Source organism: Mangifera indica, chromosome 10, assembly GCF_011075055.1.
Source record: "Mangifera indica cultivar Alphonso chromosome 10, CATAS_Mindica_2.1, whole genome shotgun sequence".
NCBI lineage: Eukaryota > Viridiplantae > Streptophyta > Magnoliopsida > Sapindales > Anacardiaceae > Mangifera > Mangifera indica.
Window position 1 is genome coordinate 15,383,986 of NC_058146.1, and position 21,678 is coordinate 15,405,663.

The 21,678-nt window shown below is 29.6% G+C and overlaps 1 protein-coding gene across 1 annotated transcript; it reads left to right on the forward strand.

Moving 5' to 3' along the window:
• Nucleotides 1–749: 749 nt before the first annotated feature.
• LOC123226797 (putative disease resistance protein RGA4) lies at nucleotides 750–8,287 on the forward strand. Its single transcript, XM_044651317.1, has 12 exons — nucleotides 750–1,012; nucleotides 1,099–3,367; nucleotides 3,613–3,772; nucleotides 3,850–4,617; nucleotides 4,717–4,736; nucleotides 4,819–4,890; nucleotides 5,683–5,745; nucleotides 5,828–5,894; nucleotides 6,034–6,099; nucleotides 6,506–6,879; nucleotides 7,047–7,687; nucleotides 7,909–8,287. The coding sequence occupies exons 1-2, from the start codon at nucleotides 750–752 to the stop codon at nucleotides 3,365–3,367; spliced, it is 2,532 nt and encodes an 843-aa protein (XP_044507252.1). The 3' UTR covers nucleotides 3,613–3,772; nucleotides 3,850–4,617; nucleotides 4,717–4,736; nucleotides 4,819–4,890; nucleotides 5,683–5,745; nucleotides 5,828–5,894; nucleotides 6,034–6,099; nucleotides 6,506–6,879; nucleotides 7,047–7,687; nucleotides 7,909–8,287.
• The last annotated feature ends 13,391 nt before the right edge of the window (nucleotides 8,288–21,678 follow it).

The following is a 21,678-nucleotide window of genomic DNA, read 5'->3' on the forward strand; positions in this document are numbered from 1 at the left end:
ATAAAATAGTATTTAGATATTACTTTGACAAAATTAATTTTCAGGTATCATATTCTCATAAAATAATTTTCTAATTTTGCTATTATCATACGTGATTATCATTAAAATAATATTTTATGAAAAAAATTAAATTAAAATTGAAACATAATATTCAAGAAATTAATGCTTGATGTAGTACCGAAGATTTTCCATGACAGAAACCCAATCCTCTTAGAAAGAAAGAGAAGTCAATTCAACTTTGGCTTTATCCCGTGGAATTTTTTATCTGCAATCTTGCCAAATTGACTAATTCGATTGATTAAATCGTATAATTCAATGTGATTTATATATAAATATTAACTTATTTTAGATTTAGGTTAAATTCAATAAAGCTGTTGAAATAGAAGTCCTGTCTACAAGCTAAATTATAAAGACAAAAAGAGCAGGTTGAGAACTTGACAGCGATAGCCCACCATTTGGCTGAATTCAAAGTGCGAAAACACATCAACAGTGGAAGAAGAGTCATACCCTTTTAGGAAAAGTCAGATATAGAGCCAAAAATGGGGTCTGGAATGGAGCCCAAGAGGGTCCGTTGTTCATACGCGTATTTGCTTTCTTCCTATTTGTTTCATACAGCTTGCAAGTTGCAACTTTTATTAAAATAATATATATATACATGTCTTGCCCTCTTATCACTGTTTCATACAACAATCCATTTTCGTCCCTTCAATAATATCACAACAACCTGCAACTTTCTTTCTTTAAAAAATATGGCAGAAACAATTGTTTCTGTTATTGCTGGGGAACTCTTGAGTAAGGTGATGTCCCTTACTTCCAATGAAGTCTCCTTGGGATGGGGTGTCAAGAATGATGTACAAGAGCTTGCTGGCACCTTAACCACCATCAAAGCTGTTCTCTTAGATGCTGAGGAGAAACAAACCCAAAATGAGAAGCTGAGAGTTTGGTTGGAAAAGCTTAAGGAGGTTTGCTATGATGTTGAAGATGTTTTGGATGAAACTGAGGTGAAAGATTTGTGTAAGCAAGTGATGAATGGTCAAAGCATTCCAAGAAAGGTACACCACTTTTTTTATCTTCAAATCCAATCATTTTCCGTTTTAGGTTGGGCCATAAAATCAAGAAGATTAACAAAAGGTTGGCAAAAATAGCTATTGAAAAGGATGATTTTAATCTCACTGAGAAAATTTATAGTAATAATATTTTAGATTGGGAGAGAGAAACCCACTCTTTTGTGCGCGCTTCAGATGTTATTGGTAGAGATAAAGACAAAGAGGAGGTTATGAAAATTTTATTGTGTCCAAATGATGGTCATGAAAATGTTTCTGTTATTTCTATTATTGGAATTGGAGGTTTAGGAAAGACCACGCTTGCTAAATTGGTGTATAATGATGACAAAGTGAGTGATTATTTTAAGTTGAAGATGTGGATTTGTGTGTCGGATGAATTTTCTCTAAAAAGGCTTTTGATTGACATTATCAATTCTGCGATTGGGCAAAAATATAATCACATGAGTATGGACCAATTGCAAACAACCCTACGTGATATTATAAGAGATAAAAAATATTTGTTAGTCTTGGATGATGTTTGGAATGAAAACTATGAGTTGTGGTATGATTTAAGAAATTTATTAATGGAGTGCGTTAGTGGAAGTAAAATCATAGTAACTACACGTAGTGATCATGTTGCCTCGATTATGGGATCTGTATCTACATATAAGTTAAAAGGTCTTTCTCTTAATCAATGTTTGTTAGTGTTTGTTAAATATGCATTTAAAGAAGGTCAAGAAAAACAACATCCCAACCTTTTAGAGATTGGAAAAGAAATTGTAAAAAAATGTAGAGGTGTTCCATTGGCAGTAAGAGCCTTAGGAAGTCTTCTTTATTCTTCAAATTTTGAACAAGATTGGATAAATGTGAGGGATACTGAGATATGGAAGCTAGATCAAAAGGATAATAGTATTTTACATGCTCTAAAAATAAGTTATAATCATTTGTCGCCTCCTTTGAAGCAATGTTTTGTCTTTTGCTCCATATTTCCAAAAGACTTCACATTTTGGAACTTTAACTTGATTAAGTTTTGGATGGCCAATGGGCTTCTCGAAGCCCCCAATGAAAATGAAGATTTGGAAACTATTGGCATGCAATATATAAAAGAATTAATGTGGAGATCTTTCTTTCAAGATATTCAAGATTGTGAAAATGGTGTCTATTCATTTAAAATACATGATCTAATGCATGATGTTGCCACATTATTGTTCCAAAATGAGGGCTTCATAGTGAAAGGGAGTACCCTAATTACTACCAAAACTTCTTATCGTCATTTATTATGTCATTTGGATGCAAGTCAAGAAGAGGCTCCAAGCTTTTTACCTAACCAAATTAATAGTGTAAGGGGTAATTTAAGAAGCATTATGTTTTTTACACGTGTTGGAGAAAATATTACTGTTAGCCAATCATTTTTAGAATTAATTGTCTCAAGATTTCAGTTTTTGCGGTTATTACATTTATCTGGTTTAGGTATTGAAGCAGTGCCTAAAAGAATTGGTAATCTGAAGCATTTGAGATATTTGGAATTATCATTTAACCCGAAAATAAAAAAACTCCCAAGTTCGATTTATAAGCTACAAAGTTTGCAATATTTATCGTTGTTTGAGTGCAAGAAACTACAAGAGTTAAGTGGAGATGTTAAATACTTAATTAATCTGCGAGGGTTAACCTTAACCACAGTGCAAAAGCATCTACCAAATAATGGAATTGGCTGCTTGAATTCTCTTCGATTTTTAATTATTCGCAATTGTAGCAAATTAAAATATTTGTGTGAAGATATTGGTCGCCTGAGGGTCATTCGAATAATACACATTTCCCAATGTCCAAGTCTTATCTCATTACCACGTGGTGTAAGAAGCCTAAGCTCATTAGAAGATCTTCGTTTGGTAGATTGTGTAAGGCTTAATCTTGATTTGAGCATAGGATCAGATGAGCAACACAATCATGAAGAACTCAATAGCACAGGGCCTCCCCTTCGATTGCTTGAAATTGATAATTTACCACAATTGGTGAAATTGCCGCAATGGCTTCTTCGCTGTTCGACAAACACGCTGCAAACCTTGCGTATTGGTAATTGTTCCAACTTGAAGGCACTGCCAGAGTCAATGCAAAAACTTCAAGCTCTTCGGGTTTGGAATTGTCCTGAATTGTCATCTCTACCCAAGGATATCAATCATCTCATCGCTTTGAGAGAACTAATAATTGAAGACTGTCCTATACTGACGGAAAGATGCAAACCAGAAGGAGGTGAAGATTGGCCCAAGATTGCTCATATCCCGCAGATTGAACTTGATGGAGAGGTTATCAAGTCAACCGAAAATTAGGTATGACCAATCCATATCTCTTCTCCTTAATCAGTTAGTAGGCAAATATTCTTGACATAATTATTTGTTTCAAGTCAAAACTTTTGGTAACAATTTGATTGGTTTATCTTCAGATATGAATTTCAAAATTTGAACAGCTTGTTTGTCTCTCCTTTTGGTAACAAAAGTCAAAACTTTTGGTAACAAAACTTAACTTCTTTGTTTCTCCTTCCTTTCTTTAACTTTGTTATTTTCTATGTATGCAGGGGAAACTTGAATCAAATGTATGAGTTTTTAATCTCATAAATTCTTCAATTTCCATGAATTATGAACGCTAATTCAACCAATTGACTGGAGGATTTATCCATTTTACTTCTTCTATGTATTAAGCATTGATGTTCGATCTACACCTTCATGTTTTTTCAGGTACAAATCATTTAGTTTTTAGATTATACAATTTTAAAGATTGTTGGGTTTTTATATACATACATACATAATTGCAGGACTCAGGGAGATTGAGCCAAATGGTGCAGTTAGTAAAGCATATCTTCCTCTAGATTGATTCAGAATTTTGGTGTTTACAAATATAATTCCAATAAAGTTTTGTGCAAATGAACAATTAGTACACTCTAAGTTTATTCCAATAAAGTTTCAGATTTTATTTCTTATTAAAAATAAAAAACATTTGTTGTTGAAATTCTGTTCTGCCAAAGAGTAGATTTCAGGGTGTTGATGTTTGAGATGCAAAACAACATCTTTGATTTTTATGGATTCACAAGTGCAGCAATTTATAATAAATGTGTGAAGATATTGGTTGCCTGAGAGCCCTTCAAAGACTTTGGAATTTTGAATGTCCAAGTTTAATCTCATTACCACGTGGTGTAAGAAACTTAAGCTCAAACGAAAAACTTTCGTTGAAAGATTGTGAAAGGCTTAATCTTGATTTGAGCACAGGATCAGATAAGCAAGACACAGGAGTTCCTCTTCGATTGATTCAAATCCATGATTTACCACAACTGGTGAAATTTCTGCAATGGCTTCTTAAGTGTTCGACAAACACTTTGGGAGAACTATTCATTCATGGCTGTCCAGAATTGTCATCTCTGCCAGAGGATATGAATCGTCTCAACTCTTTGAGGGAACAAATAATTAAAGGCTGTCCTAAACTGAGGGAAAAGTGCAAACCAGGAACAGGTGAAGATTGGTCCAAGATTGCTCATATCCCAAACATTCAACTTGAAGAAGAGATTATCAAGTCAACAAAATATTAGGTATGACCGTATGACCAATCCATATCTCTTCTTCTTCATTTGGTTTAAAATTAGTACTAACACAATACTTATCCTATTCTTTGTTTTATATGTATGCAGGGAAAACTTGAATCAGATGTGTGAGTTTTCAATCTCATAATTAAATTCTTCCATTTCCGTTGAAATAGCCTAATTTGGAGCACTAATTCCACTGAATTACAGGAGGGGTTATTCATTTTAGTTCTTCAACGTATTTAGCATTGATGTGGGATCTATTGTCTTCATGTTTTTCGGGTACAAATTATTTGGCTTTTAGATAGTACAAATTGTTGGGTTTCTTAAATATTTCTTAGTTTTCTGCTCACCTTAAAATTAACCTCATTTGTAAACATATATTGTAGGTCTCATGGAGATTCAGCCTTTTATTTCTATTTGGGTTTTATTTCTATTTAGTTTTCTGCTCACCTTAAATATCACTTTAATTGTTTTATGGCAACACATATTTATTCCAATAAAGTTTCAGATTTTATTTCTATTTAGGTTTCAATTATCACAGTTATTTTTTTTTCCTTTTTAATTTTATCTTCATCCTTGACGTTGTCATCTCAAGATTTGAAATATAATTTTTGCATATTCATCTTTCTTAGTAAGATATATGATAACTTGAACATGAAATTCTATAAAATAACTTGAAGTCAAACATTGTTTTTATTGTATGTGTAGATTAAAGAGAGAAACGAGCTTAGGGATCCATAATATCTTAGTTTTAATATCTCGGATCCTAAATTTTCTTATTGAAAGGGGAAAAGAAAAAATAGTTGTTGAAATTCTATTCTGTGAAGGATTAGATTACAGGGTGTTGATATTTGTGATGCAAAACAATGTCCTTATGATTGCCAGTAATGTCCTTGGATTGAGCTGTCTTTGGAGAAACTTGGCTTATAATAAGAGTGCTCCACACTGCAAGCTGCTTTTTTTTTCCGGTGTTTGATTTTTTTTTTCTATCATTTGGTGTACTGCAATATTTCCTTTCTTAGCTGATTCATTTAATACTGATCAATCTTCCTTTCCCTCTGGATATCCTAGAAATGTTGTGATCAATGTTAGCATGCCATCTGACATTGAAGAATATAAAAGTTTACAGACAATGTAAGTTAGTATTATAATTCCATGAGTGTGTCTCTTATTGTTTACGTGGGTCTTCTTTAATGGTTTTTTTCCCTTTCTGCAGGGATTTGGTTTTCAACAACTTGATTGTCAAATTTCAAGTGCTTTGTTCAGCATTGATACTCTTACTTGTAAATTTGTTGAAGCTTACCTTCATATATTTAAGATTTGACCATTTTATTTAAGTTAGTTTATTTTATTTTAGATTTTTATCTTACCCTTATTTTCTTGTTTAGCATACATTATTTTGTTTGTTGTCTCTATGGCCAGGTTTCTTGGAAACAATGGCCTATCAGGAACCGTTCCTCAGCAAAAGGCTGTACATCTTAAAAACATGTAAGCTTGAGCTTCAGTTTTCTTGAGAATTATGCATATATATCATGTCAAATTAGATGGATGTTATATGTCAATATTCGTTATATCTTCCTTGGAAGTTTTAGAGGCTCAAATGTCAAAGAGGTATTGGTGCCAAATGCTTCGTGAATAGATTAAGAAGAAAAAGAAATAAATTTTATCATACAAACTGAAGAAGAATGAACAATGCACTACTGCTACAAATATGTATCTTGGTGTTAGTCCATCCCATTAAATTTTAAAAATCTAGACAATAATTGTAAGTAATTGATGAAAACAATTGGAAGTCTTGACTGAGTAGTTTCTTTCCAGATTGATATGCATATGTTTCCTATTCATCTGGTGTTTCCAGATCATTCATCTGGTTTTTAAATTCTATTTTGTTCAGGGATTTATCTTACAATTATTTCTCGAGTTATGATTTGATGTACTACATCCCTAGCAAGTATACTTCATGCTTCGAAGTATAATTGATCTATGCATTGGACTGAACAGGAATCTAGTGGCCAGCAATTTCATGTTTGACGGCTCAAACATCTGGTTGGTTATAGTTCCTTTTTCAAAATATAAGATGTCAGATTTTTTCTTTTGAAAGAATGCACTTGCTGAAAGAAAAAAATGACTCAACATATATAGGCTCAGCAATGGGATATGCTGCGCTTTAACAAACATAACTGGTAATGTTCTCTGTGCTTGCCAGTATTCTCCCCGGATTGAATTGTTTGCAGAGAAATTTCCCCTACAGTAAGAATGCTCCATGTTGTAAGCTTCTTTCTTTCAGCTGTATAACTGTTTTATAAAATTTAGTATATTACCAATTTACCTTTCTACTATATTGTTGTTGTTGTTTTGTAAATTGTTTGTTCATTAAGCTCTAGTTAGGATAACAGGGCCAAACTGATAGTGTAGTATACGTTTGCGATATACAGATTCAAGTTTTGCAATCTAGTGTGGTGGTGAAGAAATGAAAGTTGATAGCATAGTGTATAAGGCTGATAACAATGATATTGGTGGAGCTTCTTCTAATCTACTTGATGCAGAAAATGGGGCAACTAGTGATGCTGATTTGTTTTCTCATCGACAATCAACAGATTCAACACACATGTTCAAAATACCAACTCACAAGTGACTGGAACTGTAGCCCCAAAGCTTTATCAGTCTTCAAGGCAATCCTCTGGATCACTTAGATATTATGGACTTAGTCTGGAGAATAGACCTTACAATGTAAGCTTGTCCTTTGTAGAGGCAACTTTTTGGTAATCAAGGCTCACAAACATGGAGGAGTCTTGGAAGGCATGTTTTTTATATCTTTGCTCATGTGAACTTGCTGGAGAATTTTGGTTCTTGTCCTTGAATACACAGCTTCTACCATTGCAATTTCATCTATTTACTCTCATAATTGATCCTGTAGGGAACTCTGCAGTTAATAAAAATTTGGCATATCAAAAAAAGCAGGCGGAAATAGTATCGCAATGACAAAGAAATGTAATGTTAATGCATCTGAGAACCATATTGAAATCCACCTTTTTGGGTTGGTAAAGGGATTTGTTGCATCCTAGTGTCATTCTAGGTACACTATGTAATTCCTTTGGGCATTATATGATGTAAGATGAGTTAATGACGATTGTACATTTTATGTTTTCTGATATACATAAAACTGCATTTTCCTACCCAAAATTTCATACGATCATTAGTTTATGTTAGAAGGACCAAACTATGATGATTGTTGGTATTGTAGTAGGTCTCGGAATTTCAGGCCTGATACTGATGTTTTTAACTTTTTACATGTAGATAAGAAGAAATAATGATGTTGCAGAAGACAAGTGTCCAAGGGATTTTTAAAATAATAATAGTTGAAGTCTCGTAAGTCAAGCTTGCTTGAGAGATATGATTTATGGTCGTAGATCTACTACTGCAGGATACGCTTTCAATGGAAGGGCGATATCTATGAAGCAACTTCCACTAGGATCCCATCAAAGGAAAAATCAGTTTGTTAATGAAATAGCTACCATATTTGTAGAGCAACATTGCAATCTTTTTATTATCCAGTTGTTACATCAAGGGAACTTGACGCCTTCGTGTAAATTAGTATCTTGAAAAACAAAGGTCTCGATCAAGTATTGTTTAGTATGAAGACACTAATTGATAATCAATCTTAGTTTACAATTTCTATTGTGCTTTTCTTGCAAGCAACTATAACATTAATGTTTGTGATTTTTCTCCTATGATTTACAATATAAAATTTGAAAGTTTCAAAACAAAATAATAATTCTAAAACTTCATGTTCGGGAAATCATCTTGCAAAATGCTCTAGGTTTTGCCTTTCGTCACATAATCCACATCACAAACTTGTATGTAAAGTCCCTCCACTTAGTGTTTTGGTGGTGGATTGGATGGAATTGTTTAAACTTTATGCTCTAATACCATTTGTTGGACACTCGAAACTTAATAAATGCTAATTGGGTCTTTTCCACAAGAAAATCATAGACCCAATAACATTTATGGAGTTCCCGAAGCATTTTGGGTCAAGATGGACCTTTTAGATACAGCATGTCCATTGCATCAAACCCACCAATATGTTCCTCCAATACTCATCAAATAAGAGAACCTTAAAAAATCTCTAGAATCTAGTGTTAGATAAGAACTGAGTTGAATCTGGACTCAAGCTTGTTTGAATTGATCAAAAATGTCATTGGTGAGATGAATAGTATCACTGGTAAGAAAAATAATAGTACAAGTGGGATAAATAGTGTTGTTAGAGTGTGATTTGAACTAAATTGTAGTCTAACTACCCAATTGAAACTCTAGTTTGAATCAACCCAAACACCAATTCAAACCAAACTAACTCAATTCGGATCTACCCTTACTAGAAGCCAACTCCATAGCTGATAATTACAATTGCTTAAAACAACTTTTCCCACCAGTAGGCATCTTCAACTTCAACACTTATTGAAGTTGAGGGATTGTTGTTACTAGTATAATTGATTCCAATGAGATCTCCATGTAACAATTCATTGCGGATATATGTTGATCCACTTATATTCAAAGCATGCTTTTAAAAATCAACGCTTCGATCATTCGAACCGTCACCTGCTAACAAAAACAATTACATTCATTTGAAAACCCTTTTTAAAGTAAAATCGGATTGGATCGGACGATTTGAGCTAGGTTACTAAAAAGTTAATTTTTTTAATTCATTATTAGGACTTAAATCAAAGTTCTCATGTATCAATTTTGAGCATGTATACCATCAAACTAAATTTATTTTAATGATAAAATAATTCAAATTATATATTTAATAATAAATTATACAAACTTATTATAAATATTAATTTTAAATAATTAAATAGTCTAACCAAGAGTCAAACGGCCAAACTATCCTCTCTATTGAGCTAATGTCCAATCCAATTCTAAGAATATTGGTTTAAAGTGTCAAAATGTTGCCCTGTTGGAATTTTCCCACTCAAATTGTTTTAGGACAAGTTGAACTTTGAGAGATAATCTAACAAAAGGGATTTATGCAAGAATCTTTCCACTCAGATGATTGAAATAAGGTCTAATGACTCCAAAACAAACAATTATTTATTGGTCTTTGTAATCTCACCATAGAGATAATTACGTGAGAGATTGAGCATACGAAGTTTCAGTAAAGTTCTTATTTTAACAGAAAATAGATTCACAAATAGCCTACTATAAATTTGAAATAATATTCAATTATATAGTGATACATCATTATTAATGAATACTCATTATAAGGTCACATAGTCTCACTCATGCTTAAAACAACATAAAAGTAAGAGTAAGATTAAGTATACTGGGTTCTAATTCAAAGTACATGAGAAAAATGTAAGTCATAATAATTACTTTTATGTGACTTTTTTAATACTCTAACCAGATATTTTTATTTTCAATATTTATTGACATTCGTATATGAATTTGAAATCAAATTATTTTGAGTTGACGGATTCCTTCTTGACTATCACTTGTTTCTGCATACAAACAACGGATAACCAATCTGGCTTATTATACATGACATGAATAGTTTTATAATTTTACACCATATAAAACATATGTATCCATATTAGATCCAATTGTAACATCTTAGGTTGAATGATTAATAGTACACTAATGCAATCCTATGATGAATTATTAATTACATTTTACATATTCATGTGATTCATCGTTATTAGTCATACTTAAAAAATAATTCATTAATTATTCATTCACATAATATGACTTTCACAGTCACTCCTACTAATATCATCTCATGATAGTCAACAGAAGCATTTAGTGTGTCTATTGTGCAATGTCATTACCTAATTGGCATCACGTACATAGTAAACGCTTCAATGATTTGATCTTCCAAAGTCGATATCATCCAACAATTCACATGCACACAATATAATTAATGAATAAATAAATAAAATGAGGTATACCATACATGTGAAATACAAAACACTTCTTTTATTAATATTTAATACAAGATGAAATGCCCTGAAAGCGATAATATGATTGGTTTCTACGACATGCACTAACAAATTTATCTAAGGAAACATAAATCAACATAAAAATATATGTTAACATAGGAAACCATATATACTCGAATATAGGAAGCCATATATTTGGAATATATGCTAATATATTGTAACATCCTCTCAAACTCAATTTAGCAAATGATTTGCCAAATTGAGTTTATAATGCAAGTCAAAAGGTGAAGACTTCTGCTAACTAATCAATAAAATGCATGAAAGTGAGTTCAAATGTGTCACTGACGAAATGATAACATGAGAATATCAAACTAATGAACCTATCTTTTCACATAAATGAGGGTGTGAGTGTACCAAACTAATAAATTTATCTCTCCACATAGGTGACAGTGTGAGTATACCAAACTAATGAACTCATGCTTATACACAAGTGACCGCACGAGTATCCCAAATTAATGAAATCATTTTTTCACATAAATAACAGTGTGGGTATACCAAACTAATGAACTCAATTTTTCACGTAGCTAACGACATGAATGTGTAGTCACACTAATGAACTCATTCTTTTACGTTGGTGACGGTGTGAATATGTCAAAAGGAAATACTAACATGAATGTTCCACTTTGATATTTTGATGAAAATTGAATAAATTGTATTTTTTTTTGTATATAAAATTGTCTGAACGATATACAAATTTGTAAAAGTCCTAAATTCTATATAAGAAAACGTAAATCAACATTATAAATATACAATAATGCATAACAAGAAAACATATATTAAAAATATATGCTAATCTAGGAAAACATATATTTAGGATAAAGTAGTGTTATTATGTACATAACTTTTTTCGTAAACAATGACATGTCATCGTTCGATTAGATAATTAAAAATTAAATATAAAACAATATCCAATCACATGAGAACACATTATTTTTATACACAAAATTTCACATATAGTCTTATTAATTTTGGATATATTATAACATAAAAAATCATATATTTAAAATATATTTTAACAAATTCTAACCATACCAACAATGATGAGTTCTTATATTATTGAATGTTCAATTTTAAATGTAGTAATGAGTTATGTTACCACAATGCACAAATTTTGGGCATAACCTGAAATTTTGTGGGTTATGTCATGGTTAACAAATAAAATAAGATATCTCGTTGCCTCAAAGGAAGACTTGTACAAAAACGACTCGTTGTATGTGGGTTTTGAGATTTGGTAGAAACAACGCAATTCGTGACATGCTAGTTTTTGCTTTAATTATTTTATATTTAATTTAAAATTATTTAATAATATAATAATATATCATAATTATATATTATTTAAATTAATTGGGCATTAATGATGGTGGTCAAATAAAATGTCTATATCAATTATAATTATAATTATAAATACAATTTTAATTGAATTTAAATTTCATTTGGAGTAGAAGACAATCTTCTTTAAATGCCATGAAAGTCTTTATCCTATCATCGCATGAAACCGTGAGCATCGCATGTCATACCAACTTGCCTAGCGCCAATCTCGCAAAAACGACACCCTCCACATTTATTGCCTGATACTGAAAGTCACCGACGCGTCGTACATACGTTTTACCACCATTTATTGCCTTCCCACCACATTCCGACACGTGGATCCATGGTGAGTTCATTTCAGGCTGTTTTAAATGCCCCGATGTTGACATTGCGTATTTATACAAAAGTCAGTTATTTCTACACATCCCTTAATTTGAAAAATTACCTCGAAGTCCTGTAATTTTTAAATTACTGAAATACCCCTTTTCCCTTGTCTATTTTTTACACGGATTAATTAAAACTCAATTTAATGCAAGTTTTCTACTTATTTCTTAATTTGGAAACCTTAGATTTACAATAATTTTTATATTTAAAATTCAATCAAAGCAAAAAATAATTCAACAAAAAATATGATTATTAGTGAATAAAAATTATTTATCAGTTATAATAAACTATAATTAGTATGTTAAAACCATTTATTTTGTTAAAAAGAATGAATTTTTTATAGGTCAAAAATTTAGACGTAAAAAGCTTTATAGATGTAATCGCGTAAATATTCATCATAGATTTTAGAATTGAATATTTTCAATAAAACATGTATTTTTTGATTGCATTCGTGGAATAAAATATTAACTAATATAGTTTAATAAAAATGTCCTAGGATGAGGTGGCAGTGACGTCATCCACATCTAGCAAAAGACTTTCGGTCCGTCACAGGATTTTGTATTAATTACACTTGACCGTCCAATTAAATACCCACATTTTTTTTTATAGGGTTGAATTGGAGCAATTTGACCCATTATCTATTCGAGCTTAATTTTTAGTTAGTAAATACAAAAACGAAAAAAAAAGTATGTGAACTATATGAATATAATAAAATGAATAATAAAAAATATATTTATAAAAAAAATTCTTAAAATTTTTATTCAAAAAAAATACAAAACATATATATATGTTTAATATGACATATCGTTGATAATATATTTCTAAAACTACAGTAATATCATAATAATTTTAATACTTTTTATGAATCTCTTATTGAAAATCAATATCACAATTGAAATATAAAATATTTATTTAACTATTAAACCCAATATAATATAATACATAATCAAAATTTTTTATATAATAAATAATGTATTAGTTAATTGAAAAAAATAAACAAATTAATCAGCTTGAATTTCAAACTCAGATCAAAGTAAATCTTTGTACACGTTATAGGGGAAGAAAATACAAAATTAGAGTTGGAAATTAGAAAAGAAATATTGTTAGATTTTTTTTTTAAATAGCAATGACATTTTCGTAAATAATTAAAACTAAAAGGGACAATTTTATATTTTCAGTTTAGCGGAAAATTCAAAAATATGACACATAATTCACGTTTAATATGGGAATAACCTAAAACACATGTTTAACATGTTTTGGGTTTAAAATTTTTTTTAAATATGTTTAATATATGAATAATACAGGAACACGAATAATTCGCAAATTTACTAACTACGGCTTTATTACAACTTTCAATCAAAAACCTGTGATAAATTTGGTTTCGATCATGATTTAAACATGTTTAAGTTATTAAACTGAATTAATCCAAAATTAAATTAAGTGAATGGTATCGAATTATAATTTATTAGTTGGGTCGGAAAGATATATTATTATGTTGATGTCATGATAACATCAACATAAATAAAATTTTTTTATATGCTTAAATTAAAATACAATTTTATTATTTATTTATTTAGTGACAAAAACATTTCATCAAAATGTCTATAGTTTTGATTTGAGCCTATTTTTTTAATCATAATTAAGATGTCTTGTCAACTTGAGCTATTTATTATTTTGTTATTAAAGTTTGTCAAATAATTAATAATTTGAATTTATAGTTACATGTTCCCATCATTGATGAATTTTCGTGGGCTCATGCTACTTGCGACTTCTCTTTATTATTTTATTTTACACATGTGAAACAATTTTGCCTTTTTTTTTTTTAAGTTTTTCTAGTTGAAAACAGTCCTATAGAAAATTCTTCTCATATCTTATACAAATAAATATAAATTAGGGAAAAGGCTATTTTTCACCTATTTTTTAGGTCTATCTCAAACTCATACCTACGAGAGATAAAAAACTAGTTTTTCTACTTATGACCAAACTACCGTTCAATTTCTCAGTTAGAGACATGGGCAAAATTAAGATTTTATTGTTTAAAACCTTAAAACTTTAAAATTTCACCATTTCCCCCCTCCAGGTTTTAAAAACTAACAACTCAACCCATCCTCAAAGTTTAAAAAGTTTAGATTTCACCCCTAGGGTTTGCTTCCTTCTCTGACCACCACCGACGGTCGACGTATTCCACCGATCTCATATCTCCGACTACAAAGGAAGACGAAGGACGACCCTTCATTGCCTAGATTTGGACAACGAAGCGTCGTCCAGATCTGGAAGAACAAACGAAGGACGATGCTTTATCGTCCTTCGTCGTCGCGTCAGGACAACTCGACAAGGGACAAAGGACGACGAAGAGTCGTCCTTCGTCATTTGAGTGGAGCGACGAAGAGAGACCTCTTCGTCGCACCACCGCCATCGCACTAGGAGAAAGAAGAGGCTGATGACGACGTCGGAAGATGAAATTGAAAAATAGGGGTGAAACTACTATTTTTGAAAGTTATGGGGGACGGCTGCATTTTGAAAAATATGAAAACCTTAGGTTTGGGGGTGAAAATGTTAGTTTTCAAAGTTTAAAAACTTTGGTTAAAGATAAAATGTTAGTTTCTAAAATCTAAGGGGGGTGAAAAGTAATAAAATTTATAACTTTTTAATATAAACAGTAAAATATCGATTTTGCCCATGTCTCTAATTGAGAAATTAGACAGCAGTTTGGTCATGGGTGGGAAAACTGGTTTTTCATCTTCCGTAGGTATGAGTTTGAGATAGGCCTAAAAAATGGATGGGAAATAGTCTTTTTTCCATATAAATTATTATAAAATTATATAAATTTATAATATGTATAAATGATGAGATATTATCATTTGTTAGATAATTTCAAATCAAAAAGATAAAATAATTAATAATATTATACATATAAATAAATTATATAAACTAAGATAGTAACATATTATTAAATAAACTAAAGTGATAAAATAATTAATAATATTATTAATTATATAAATAAATTGTACAAATTAATATGGTAGCATATTATTGGGTGAGTTTTAAGTGAGAGAAAAATTAAACAATCACATAACCTAATTACAAATAATCACTTCAGTTTATATTGATATATTAGTATAATTTGTTTATATGTATCATTTTATTATAAAATAATATTTAATTATATAATAATATATTATTATTGATATCTAAATTAATACTTATTCATTTAATGAGATTTCAACAACTTAAATAGTCAAAATTAAACATTTTTTCATGTGCAAAAGCACCTAAAATGGTGTCATTTGACCAAAAATTGCATATTAAGTGTGACTTTGACCATATGATTGTATCGTGAGATGGTTGAAATCACATTAAAATGTGTGATTTGATCAGATTTGATAAAATTGTATTTCTATTTTTTTGTGTGATTTGAGTCAATAAATCCAATTGGGTCACCGCAAGGTAATATAATATTTTTATAAAAATGAAATATTTAAAAATAATATGAAAATTTACCTTTTTAACATTATATTTAAACTCTCTTTCGGTAACAAATTCGAGTTTTGAGTGATATTTTTTTTTTTGTTTTTTAAGTAGGAAATTAAATAAAATAAAAATCAATCAAGAAAAATTATTATGTACAGAAAATATACTCAACACCAAGTTATTATTGAAAGTGACAAAGCTTCAATAAAATCATATTTTTTGTATTTATTTTATTTTCGTATTTTTAAAATTATCCTTATAGTAAATATTATTATATTTATAATTCAAAACCATCTATATAATTTAATTGGAATAACGATATTTGATGATATAAAGCTATTATTTTTCTCTATGAAAGAAACTAAATTAAATTTTTTTATTAAAATGATTAAACTTTTATTGTTTTTTGTAAAAGATATTAAACAAATAAAATTATTATTATTATTTTGTCTTTGAAATAAATGACTAATTTGGTATCTTTAAAAGAACATTCAACATTTGATATTTTTAATAAAAAAATCTGAAAATTTAACTGCTTCTATAAAAAAGAAAATTTAAGTTTGATATATATAATAGAAAAAATAAAATTAACTCCTTCAATTAAAAAAAAAGGCGATAATATTTATGCAAATAAAATAGTATTTAGATATAACTTTGACAAAATTAATTTTCGGATATAGTGTTCTCACAAAATAATTTCTGTTTTGGCTGTTATCATATTAATTAACATTAAAATAATATTTTAAGAAAAAAATTAAATAAATATTCAAGAAATTAATGCTTGATGTTGTACTAAAGATTTTCCATGGCAAAACCTAATTTACACTTTAAAAACTGTGTTTAATTTCCCTGTACATGAAGAAGTTGAGATCATTTTCTTCAAAACGATGAAATATTTAAAAGATTGAGTGAACAAAAAATGTCTGATGATGAGGTGTTGGTGATGTCATCCACATCTAGCAGAAGACTTTGCCGTCCATCACAGGTAGACCTGGCCACGGTTCATGAACCGTCGGTTTCGGTTCGAAACCGTCGGTTCACGGTTCGAAAATATAAGGACCCTGAACCGAAACCGTAACAGGACGGTTCGTCCACGGTTCGGAACCGCCGGTTCCTATTCATGGCCCCGGTTCAGAACCGACAGTTTCGGTTCGGAACCGACGGTTTTAGTTTGAAACCGATATTGAACCGTCAATTCTAATACATGATCTTGATTTAATTTTTACATTATTAATTACAATAATTGAAAATTAAAAGAAAGGCTTGGACTTAATTTTTCAATTAAGCTTCCTACGTATCTTCTTGGGATTTAGAAGAATCAAAGCCTACGTAGTTCTCTTACCTTTGCAAATATCGGATGTAGGAATTTTTTGAGATTGTTGTTCCATCTCCATCTGTTGTTGATGTTGTTGTTGTTGCTCCACCTCTTCATATTGGTTTTCACTTTCTTGTGAATGAAAATCATCTATAAATTGATTTTCATTCACATTTGATATATGTGAATATTGACCAAATCTCCTATTATCGGAAGAATTTTCACTACTTGTCATTTTTTGATAATAAATAAAATTAATTATATAAATAAATTATATGATTAATTATAAAAGATAATAAAAAATAATAAATAAAATTAATTATAGAAATAAATTATATAATTAATTATGAATTATATAAAAAAAATTGAAATTGAAATTAATAAAAAATTAAGAAAGAATTTAAGAAAATTTGATTGAATTGAAAGATTGAGATAATATTAAGAGTTTAAAGAATGAGAATGAAAGTTTGAAGGATTGAGTGAGAGAGTAGAGAGATTGAGATTTGAGAGAATAGAATTTGAAGGGGTATATATAGAAAAAAAAATTTTTGAAAAAAATTAAATATAGGGGGGGTGAATTGAAATTCTAAAACTTGCAGGGACCGCAACTTCTCTGAAAATTGCAGGGGACCAACGGTCCCCTGCAATTTTTCCTTCAAAGCCAACGGTTCCCTGCGCAGGGAACCGTTGGCTTTTTAAATAAAATTCAGAAAAAATTCAAAAAAATTCAAAAAAATTCAAAAATTTTTCAAATTTTTTTCGGTTCAGCACAGTAAATATCCGGTTCATAAACCGGATTGAACCGGCGGTTCCACGGTTCCAAATTATGTGAATCGGAACCGAACCGTAGAACCACGGTTTCGGTTCCGGTTCAGTCCGGTTCTGGGTCTGCCGGTTCCGGTTCCGGTTTTATCCGGGCCGGTTTCGGTCCGGTTCATGGGCCAAACCGGCCCGTGGCCAAGTCTAATCACAGGATTTTGTATTAATTACACTTGACCACGCAATCAAAATACCCACATTTTTTCGGATGGGGTTGAACTGGATCGATTTGACCCATTATGTATACAAGCTCCATTCCAATTTTCAATCAAAAATCTGTGATAAATTTGGATTGGATTATGATTTAAACATGTGTTAGGTTATTGAACTGAATTAATTCAAAATTGAATTAAGTGAGTATTACAATGTATTAGTTGGGTCAGAAAGATATACTATTTTAGGTCGAAAAGATATGCTATCATGTTGATGTCCTTGATAACGTTAACATAAATAAAACTTTTTATTATGTTATTAGTGACATCATCAATTCATTCAATCGATCTATACGGGAGAAAGTATAATATCACATTAATACATAAATAATTCTTTTCTTTTTGGTAAAGAGAAACCTCACTTGATTTGATTGTCTTTTTGGAGTTAAATAAATTACATTGAATACGATAAATTCTGAGTTTAATATCTATCCCCACATTTACTGAATTAAGTAAGTAAAAAATTTGATCTTGATATATCATTAGAGGATATTTAAACTCATATTTTTTTATACATTAAGTCTTATATTTTATCATTCAAACATCTTTTATGGGTAATTTTCAATTTAATTTTATTCTTAACTATTAAATTAAATATTACACATCTAGTATTAAAACAATATGGAGAAAATATTACCCCACTAGCCCCACCAGATAACTTGAGTGATAAAAATTAGAGTATTCAAGCAATAAATAAAACATATATTTAATATCTTAAAATCAACCTATTAATTTATCTAATACAATAGTTATGAGATTGATCACTTGATTTAAAATTTTATCTATAAATAATATTATACATACTTATTTTGATTATATAAATAAACAATGATTTAACATTCATACACCAATATAAACATTCTCGATTATAAAAAAAAAAATTTAACATTTATATAATATGTTTTCGATTTGAATATATTTAACGAAAATTTTCATATAGATAAATATGTTTTTGTGTGACAGAGTATTTAAATAAAAAAATATTTTTGTGTTTTTTATTTTATATAACAAAAATCATATATATTTGATTTTTTTTTCTCGGAGTTTTGCAATAGATATGATACAACAATGATCATTAAAATTAGTAATTATGTATGATTTATTACATAGGAATGAGAAAAAATCATAAAAATATAAGAGATTTTAAATATAATTTGATCGATTATTTAAAAATTTATATTTATGATTATGTTATCTAACTTGTGAGAAAACTGTTTTGATAGAGTTTTCGCCGTGATTATAAAAAGATAGTTTCAAAAAAAGAATCTCGTTATTCTTGTAACGTTTTACTTCAGTATATATTGTTCTGTGAGTTTGTTTAAGGAAAAATTTTATCATATAACAAAGCATGAGGTTGGATTTATTATTTATTTAACACACATTTTCAAGGATGAACATTTTTTTTGAATTTGGTGACTTGTTTGATAAAATTAGCACAAATTTAAGTAGTGTAAATAAATAATGAATTTAAACTATAAACTTAGAAATATAGATTCCGACTCGTGGTTATTTTTGTCATTTTACTAATTATAGGTCAACTTAACACTATAACAAAGTATTGGTGACCAAACTACCAGAGATGTGGCCATAGAATTTGTGATATGGTGTAATGTTTGGTTGGAAAAATAAAGATATACAATTTGACCCATTTAATAATTCTTTTGTAAAACTGTGTAGATATGCATCAATTTTGCTGTTTCAAAATCCCAACCCCAACCCCCCAACTTGTCAATTGTAAATTAGTGTCAAATTCAATCAAGGTTTTTGGCTGAAACCCGTTTTAGCATTGGATGAGATTGATATAGGATTAAACTACGTGAATAGTATCGAATTACAGTTCAATTGTTAAATCAAATTAGTTTGGCAATCATATTGATGTCATATGGTTAATTTCTTTTTTAAAATTTTAATTATGTTATGATAATATCATTAGTTAGTTGATTAGACCGATCAACTTGTGGACCAGTCATTTGATTGTGTCAACACCCAATCTAGGTTTAAAAATATTAATCAACTTCTTTTTGTTTTAGTTAGGACTGGATCTTAGCAAATTTGACTTGATTTTAGTTCAAAACGAGTTAAATTAAATCTAGGATAACCCATCTTGAGTTTAAATTGAGTCAACTTAAATCCAGTGAGTTGCTAAAAAGTCATTCACAAATTCATCTTTGCAACAACTTTTTTTTTATAATGAATTTTCTTCTTTGAAAATTTTTCAACTTCATCATTTTTGGCGACCCTTCTTCTTCTTCTTCTTCTTCCAGAAATTTTTTATGGTTTCTTAGAAAATTTATTCATCAGCGTAAATTTAACTTTATGAATTCAAGCTAAATTTAAATCGATTCTTATTCGAATTTAGCTTGATTAGAATTCACTCCTAATATTAGTGTTATTCTTGGAACATATATTTATTTATTTTTAATGAAAGTTTAATTCGAAAGAGTTTAAAATATCATATCATTTACAAAAATGAATGAGAATGATGAATTATGACTTGTTGTAATGGGACTCTTTGATATTGAATTTCGGTTATCGTATATTTTTAAAATTCAATCATACACTCATTCTTATGTTCGCGTTATTTAAATTGATAATATGTCTTGCGATTCGGAAATTACAAAACAAAGTTCACTAATTGACTTGTTTTTTCTTTTTCCTTTTTAATAAAATTATACGTATCTATTTTAAATATACAAATAGATACATATTTAATAAATATCGTCATATGATTAGATATTTTAAATTAATAATAAAAAATAATAATAATAAAAACCAAAAAGTGAACAATTGGTTTATTTTAATAAGTTTGTGTAATTTATTTATATATGTAATTTAATTATAAAATAATATTCAATCATATAATAATATACCTAAATTAATGTTCATTTATCTTGTAAAATTATGATGACAAAAGTAGTCAAAATTGAACCTTTTTGCATGTGAAATAGGAAAGTTTCTCTGTGTTAGAATTTAATTTCTTGTTCTTGCAACAATGTTTAGCTCCCCTTATAAAGTTGTATGTACTAAATGGATTATGTTGTTGAGTTTTACTCGGCCTCTGTTCTTTTTGCGCTTACAATTTGTATCCCCTGCTTTAAAATTTCGGAAGATCATGTATTCTTTTTTTAGTGCTATAATTTAGTGCTTGTATATTGTAATCAAAGCTCTGTTATATTTTGAGCTGGAGACTAATTACTTGATATAATACAATGTATACATTTTACACAGGGTAGGGCTCCGGCTTTGCTTGGTTTCTTATATGACGGTTATTACAAAAACACAAGGATTTCTCGGTAAATCGGGATGCTAACCAATGTTTCTTTTCCAGTTCTCTTTCAACGAGGGAAGAACCCAGAAAAGCTCACCATAGCCAATAACTGCGGCAGCATAAAACATGTCCTGGCCAGCTTCCTCCTCATCATCAGCATAGAATAGGTGAGGCCTCTTTATGTGCAAAAAACAAGAAAATTGAAATCATCAATAGTGGAAGGATAATCTTGGATTTGTTGACTGGATGAACAAAGGGATAACCATGTTGCGTATTTGTACAAAATCAATTATCTCA